General features: G+C 45.7%; 1 protein-coding gene across 1 annotated transcript in view; it reads left to right on the top strand.

Moving 5' to 3' along the window:
- Nucleotides 1-2,651: 2,651 nt before the first annotated feature.
- The window catches only part of LOC116377080 (glutamate receptor ionotropic, NMDA 1-like), a gene marked incomplete at its 5' end in the record, with an annotated part of 14,833 nt that continues 10,459 nt past the window's right edge, over nt 2,652-7,025 (top strand). Inside the window, 3 exons of the mRNA XM_031838623.1 lie at nt 2,652-2,912; nt 3,719-3,816; nt 4,289-4,410. Coding sequence (XP_031694483.1) covers nt 2,652-2,912; nt 3,719-3,816; nt 4,289-4,410 — 481 coding nt within the window. The remainder of the gene's footprint in view (nt 2,913-3,718; nt 3,817-4,288; nt 4,411-7,025) is intronic.

Below are 7,025 nucleotides of genomic sequence, written 5' to 3'. Positions count from 1 at the left end.
TTTTTTCTGTCAAGATGGGGTGCTGAGTGTACATTAATGAGAAATAAAATGAACTTTTTTGATTTTAGCAAATGGCTGCAATGAAACAAAGACTGAAAAATTTAAAGGGGTCTGAATACTTTCCCTACCCACTGTGTGTGTATGTATGCATGTATGTATGTGAGTGACAGTAGACGTTAACTGAACCTCCTGACTGACCAGGTGAGTCATGGTCCTCAATAAGAACCTGTAGATATTAAATAAAGTTTCAACATCTTCACATCACTTATATTTAAATAAACTTTATTCCATTTGTCCCTTGATTTCATTTATTTTCTATCATTGTATTTTGCAGATTATTTAATTGATTAAAACATTTTTGGTTATTTTTCTTTGTCTTGGTGGAGTTTTACTTTCTTCTTCTTTTTTTGTTCAGTTCTTCTACACCTTAGATTTACTCTTTTCTTCACTTCTGTCTTTCTGTCTGTCTCTGTCTTTTTGTCCACGTCATCTTTCAGTTCTTCACCTCCTCTTGTTTGTTGTTTCTTCACCTCCTCGTCACTGAAGGAGTCAAACACGTCTCAGCTGTCGACCTGCTTCTGTCCTCGTCTGCGCAGACAGACACCTTTCCTCTGATGCGTCAAGACGACAGAGAACAAAGTGATGAATCGTCCGATAATCAAAAAATCTATTCATACTCAGTCCTCTGATCTGATGCAGTAAAAGTACTAATACCACAATGTAGAAATACTCCGTTACAAGTAGAAGTATTATCATCAAAATATACTATAAGAAAAAGTAGTAATTATGTAGAACATCAATGAGATAAAACAGGAGAATATAAATGACCATATGAGTTAATTGTATTAGTTGATATGGATTTATTATGACTTGTTTGTTAGTCTTTTATCTTCATATTGTCTTCATTCTTAAACTCACAGTTTCTGCTGAGGACGTTTCATGAATCAGTTTCCTGTTCTGAAGTCAAACGAGTCCAGACAAGTTAAAAGTTGATAAAAGTAAAAAGTTCTGAGTGAGACTCATAAATGTTGGAGGAGGAACATGAATATTACAGAGCGTCAGTTAAAGCTGCTGAGCTGAACGCAGCGTTAGTGAATTAAACATCTCTCTGAGTCATAATGTAGTAAAGAGGTACGGAGACAATGGAGACGGGATGCAAACACACACAGAGGGGGGTCAGCATCCTAACAGACGGACACTCAGAGGACCTGAGGATCCACCGGAGGAGAGAACAAGTAGAGAAACCTGCTGCTAATAAGAAGGAGGGGTCAGGCTGTAGACCAGATCCTGGAGGGGATATCCAAGACTCCAGACTATATGCACCCTCATAAAGAGCATCAAGGAGGACCCTCCAGTCCAGCGAGGCCAAAACCGAAGAACTCAAGAGACCTCATGAAGAGGATTTTCATCACTAGAGACTCTCGGTTCTAAACGGGAACCAATAAGACTCGTAAAGACCAGTTAGTATTGATGTGGTCCAGAGTTAGCGGTTCTGCTTTCGATACTTTAGAAGTTCTGGAGTGATGATATACGGAGTTTGATCAGAAGAAGGGAAGCCTCCACCTTTACTCATTCTGTCCAGGAGATCCACCACCATCTCACCTTCAAGTAACACCTAGAGAGAGCGGGACCCTCAAGACCCGGTTCAACCTCTCTGAAGCCTGAATCAGGTCAAAGAATCCAGTCAAAGCTGCTACAGAAGGTTCTGGACTGTCTGACTATCTGGACTGAGGAGGAGTGACGTAGAGACACCGTATACGTCTCTGGTAGAGACCTGTCAATCACCGTGTAGCCCCGCCCTAAAGCATCCCCTGCTTTATGGTCTGTTTGACTCTAAATGGACCATAATGTACTAAATGAACATCATGCTGTATTGAAGAAGACTTGAAACTAGAGATTGAGACCATAAACTCATGTTTACAATGTTTACTGAGGTAATAAATCAAGAGAGAAGTAGAGTCATTTTCTCATAGACTTCTATACAACCAGAGGAGTCGCCCCCTGGTGGACACTAGAGAGAATGCAGCTTTAACACGTGAAGCGTTGACTTGTCTCTGTAGAACAACCTTCACACATCAACAGGTTCAGCCTGAAACGGACAGGATGTAAAGAGCTTTATAAAGGTAGCGTGTGTGTGTGATGTATATTTAATGAGATTAACATCTGGAGCGGATTGAATGGAGGACTAACGGGACGCTCCTCCACCACAGTGACTCAAGATCAGAGTGTTCAGAGGGAATCAAACCGCCGGCCTCAGACTGAGACTCGCTGCTTCAGTCTGTCGGACCTGAACTTGTGTCTCATAATCATAATCATAATAATAAACTGTTTATTGGCGTAGCCTCAAACTAACACGGAGACCAAACTACACGGAGCCGAGTGACAGAAATAACTAAACTGGTCACATGATGTGTAGTCATCAGAGGTCACATGATCAAACACATCTGTGATGTCGTTGATGAGTCGACAGTTTCCTGTTTTCTTTGTTCTTTGTTCTCCGTCGCCTCTAAAAATAACTTTCAGCTTCATTTTGATCTCTGAGACTAAAAATAAGTTTGTTTTAAAAACCAACAACGTCTTCATGTTTAGGGTTAAACAGAAAGACACTGATTTCATCACATTTCACGAACAGGTAGACAGACAGACGGACAGACAGGTGGACAGACAGACAGGTAGACAGACAGGTGGACAGACAAGTGGACAGTCTGTGGTGTGTTTGTGTCTCCTGGTCCCGTCACATTGAACCAGGTCTTGAACCAGGTCTTGTTGGATGCTCTGTGGCCTCATTTCTTCTGACTGTCTGTAATCTCTGTGTCTGCATATTTTCTCTGTGCAACATTCACCATCAGACTAAAAACAGGAACTATGAAAACCTCGACCAACACAACTATGACTTCAGGAGAACGCCCAAGGTATAAACTTGCATGGTCAGCTGATGCACGCCGCCCAACCAATGAGCTCGCTCTGTAGTGGCGGCACCGGTCCCCCCCCCAGAATCCGATCCAGAGATAGACTCTTATCCTGGTGACTCGTCTTTTCTCCACCATCTCTTTACGTTCTTTTGATTTGTCATGACTCCTGCACACGTGGGGGATGCGTTCACACTTGCAAGAGAGACGCCCCTCCTCCCCCCCCCCCCCCCCCCCCCCCCCTGAGTTTTTCTCCATGTGAAGCGTTGCATGCAGCCAGGCTGAGGCTTGGTTCTGTATGCAGATCTGAGGAAACACCGCCCACCAGGATCCTCGTGCTCCTTCTGCAACATCAAACCTCCTTTTTCTTTCTCCTTCCTCCTCATACCCACCTCTCTCCTCCCCCTTCTTCCTTGTCTCCTCTCAAACTCTTTTTCTTTTATTATTTGCGGTTGCATCAGCGCTCTCTAACATGCACGTCCCTGATTGGTTGGTTGATTGGTTGAAAGTGCCTCAGTCTGCATGTGCCACCACACCACGCTTCTTGCCCCTCCTTTCTTTGTACTCAAGCTTCGACTTTTGAGTTTTTATTTCAGTTCAGCAGCAGAACACTCCCCCCCCCCCCCCATGGTGGCGTGGGTGAGAGGGAGCATGGTCGAGGCTGGGGTCATGGGGGGGGGTTGGTTCACAGCTAATAATGCGTGTCCTATGATGTGTCCTGTGGTGTTTTGTTCTGCCGTGTTTCTCGATGTCCCACGATGTGACCCGCCGCGCTGCCACCTGTCGCCCTGCATGGTGTCCCCCCCCAGGCGGAGAAGGTGCTGCTGTTCAGCCCGGACACCAACCTGACGGCTCTGCTGCTGGAGGCCAAAGACCTGGAGGCCCGAGTCATCATCCTCTCTGCCAGGTTTGTGGTGTTTTGGTTGGTTGCCAGGTGGTTTCCATGGTGATCTGGGAGGTAGCTACCGTATTATGGGCTGTTGCTGTATACTTGCAGCACTGATACAGACCTCATCAAGGGGATCTGATCATGTTTATTGTGCTTTATTTATTGGAGCAGTGCCAGTATTTAGTGTAGAGGATGCAGCAGAGAAATGCATCCTGGTACATGTAGGCATTGCTGGCACAGGCCACGTGAGATGGTGAGGGTACATGTGAGATGGTGAGGGTACATGTGAGATGGTGAGGGTACAGGTGAGATGGTGAGGGTACAGGTGAGATGGTGAGGGTACAGGTGAGATGGTGAGGGTACAGGTGAGATGGTGAGGGTACATGAGAGATGGTTAGGGTACATGAGAGGGTCACCAGGCTGTATTAATTATTATTAGTATTATTATTAGTACTACTGTATTAGTGTGAACTGTTGTGTGTGTTTGCAGTGAGGATGAAGCTGCAGCTGTGTATAAAGCAGCCCGTCAGCTCAACATGACCGGCTCTGGTTACGTCTGGCTGGTCGGAGAGAGAGAGATGACCGGCAAAGCTCTGAGTGAAGCTCCAGATGGTACATCAGCCTGTGCCTCCTCTTCCTCACCTCTCTTCTTCCTCACTCCTCTCTCTCTCTCTGTCTCTGTCTCCGTCTCTCAGCTCTGCTTCCATCCGACTGTCAATATAATTCTCTACAAAGTCTGACAGTTTTGCCAAAAAGTCCAATTAGAGTGGAGGCGTTTGTATCAGTGGTGCTTCACAGTTAGCTGTGATGAAGCTCTTAAAATGGCTGTCACATGCCGAATCACGAGGCGCAGCTCATCAGAGAATAAACACCAAAGTCTTCAAGAGCTGCGCTCCTGTTGTTTCTATATTTGTACCGTCAGCTTTAAGCTTTTCTCACTGAGCTGACTTCAGATACATCAGCATGTCGCTGCACATCTGAAGGTTTGATTCATGCAGACGACACGTAAACAAGGTCGCTTTGCAAAGAGCAGCCAGAAAATAAGAAGTAAAGACAAACATGGTAGAAACTACAAGAGGAAAAGAGACTTAGCAACACTTCACCAACCAGATATTACTATTACTATATTATTATAAACACCAAAGAGTCATTAATAATAGCTTTGGTTGTATCAGGATCTGGTTGCTACGGCGTCCCTTTGGTTTCTAGGTGTTGGTCGCTGATTACTGAGCTTAAAGAAACAGGCGTCTGGCTTAAACAACAGGCGTCTGGTTTAAAGAACAGGCGTCTGGTTTGAAGAACAGGCGTCTGGCTTAAAGAACAGGCGTCTGGCTTAAAGAACAGGCGTCTTGGTTAAAGAACAGGCGTCTGGCGTAAAGAACAGGCGTCTGGCTTAAAGAACAGGCGTCTGGTTTAAAGAACAGGCGTCTGGCGTAAAGAACAGGCGTCTGGTGTAAAGAACAGGCGTCTGGCGTAAAGAACATTCGTCTGGTTTAAAGAACATTCGTCTGGCTTAAAGAACAGGCGTCTGGTTTAAAGAACAGGCGTCTGGCTTAAAGAACATTCGTCTGGTTTAAAGAAGAGGCGTCTGGCTTAAAGAACAGGCGTCTGGTTTAAAGAACAGGCGTGTGGCTTAAAGAACAGGAGTCTGGCGTAAAGAACAGGCGTCTGGTTTAAAGAACAGGCGTCTGGCTTAAAGAACAGACGTCTGGCTTAAAGAACAGTCGTCTGGCGTAAAGAACAGGCGTCTGGCGTAAAGAACAGGCGTCTGGCTTAAAGAACAGGCGTCTGGCGTAAAGAACAGGCGTCTGGCGTAAAGAACAGGCGTCTGGTTTAAAGAACAGGCGTCTGGCGTAAAGAACAGGCGTCTGGCGTAAAGAACAGGCGTCTGGCTTAAAGAACATTCGTCTGGTTTAAAGAACAGGCGTCTGGCTTAAAGAAGAGGCGTCTGGCTTAAAGAACAGGCGTCTGGTTTAAAAAACAGGCGTCTGGCTTAAAGAACAGGCGTCTGGTTTAAAGAACAGGCGTCTGGTTTAAAGAACAGGCATCTGGCTTAAAGAACAGGCGTCTGGTTTAAAGAACAGCCGTCTTCATGTGTGTTTAGATGTAAAAGGGTGTAACAGCAGGTTTATCGGTGCTGTTATTAAAATAATAAAACAGGAAACCTTTAACAAAATAGTCTTTGTTGAGAAAGAACTTAGATATTTAATAGAAACAAACATATGTGAGGCAGACTACGAGGAAGAAGGGCAAGGTAATTTTATAAAATACATAAAACCAAAAAATAGAGTTATGGCTGAAAAAAATGTAAATAAAAACCTCGCTATCAGTCAGTTGTTGGAAATCAAAAACAGCTCAAACAATTTAAACCAATCAGGATCCCCGGCTCGTCAGACAGGAAAGCCCGCCTCAGACAGGGAGAGCCAATCACAGCCCACCAGCGTACAAACAAACCCTATGAACCAATCATTCGACGAGGCGGTCGGATGGAAACATGGCCGCTCTGTCTCTGCCTCTCTCTGTCTGCTCGTGCTGTAGGTCTCTGATGAAGGACGCTCCTCCTCATCACAGTCAGTTAGTTCCTCAGCGTCCTGGTGTGTTTTTCTCTCTCTAGTTTCTTCTAACTTGCCGGTTGAACGTTTAAACATTCAGAGCAGAACCGACGACGTGTTTAAAGGTTCCTAACCGCTCTTTTCTTTTCTGGCTCATTGTAACTGTGTGGCTTTAAATGTGTCTAACATCTTTTTGTTTGTTTCATTTTCTATAGTGTGTGTCGTCCGCCCGCTCGTCCTCTCAGTACTATAACATGGGGGGGGGGGGGGCTTTTTTCGGGTTGGAGGGGGGGGGGGGTTATTTGATAACAGCTAGTGTTGCTACGGTTACCGTGACGTGTGTCTGAACAAACACTGGTAAGATGCCGCCGCTGCTTCCTGTTTCCTGCTTGATGCTTTTGCCCATTGGCCAATAGAGGCCCCGCCCACATGCAACATGGCACCCTGCCCGCCTGCCAGGGAGGGGGCGGGGTTTATTGAGTCAGCTGATTACCCAGCAGGCCAGACGACGTCGTGACGTAAACAGAGCTACACTATGAAAGTATGTGGACGCCCCTCTCGAGGAGGCCAGGGTCTGGTTCCTGGTCTGGTTTAGATCGTCCCCCCAACACAAAGCAGATCTTTAAAGAACTGGTTTGACCTCAGCCCCCTCTTACTGAACCAGACCTCCCACTG

Source organism: Anarrhichthys ocellatus, unplaced genomic scaffold, assembly GCF_004355925.1.
Source record: "Anarrhichthys ocellatus isolate YVR2014 unplaced genomic scaffold, GSC_Weel_1.0 scaffold870, whole genome shotgun sequence".
Lineage (NCBI taxonomy): Eukaryota > Metazoa > Chordata > Actinopteri > Perciformes > Anarhichadidae > Anarrhichthys > Anarrhichthys ocellatus.
Note: the sequence above shows the minus strand (reverse complement) of the source record. Positions and strands in the feature narration are given on the sequence as shown.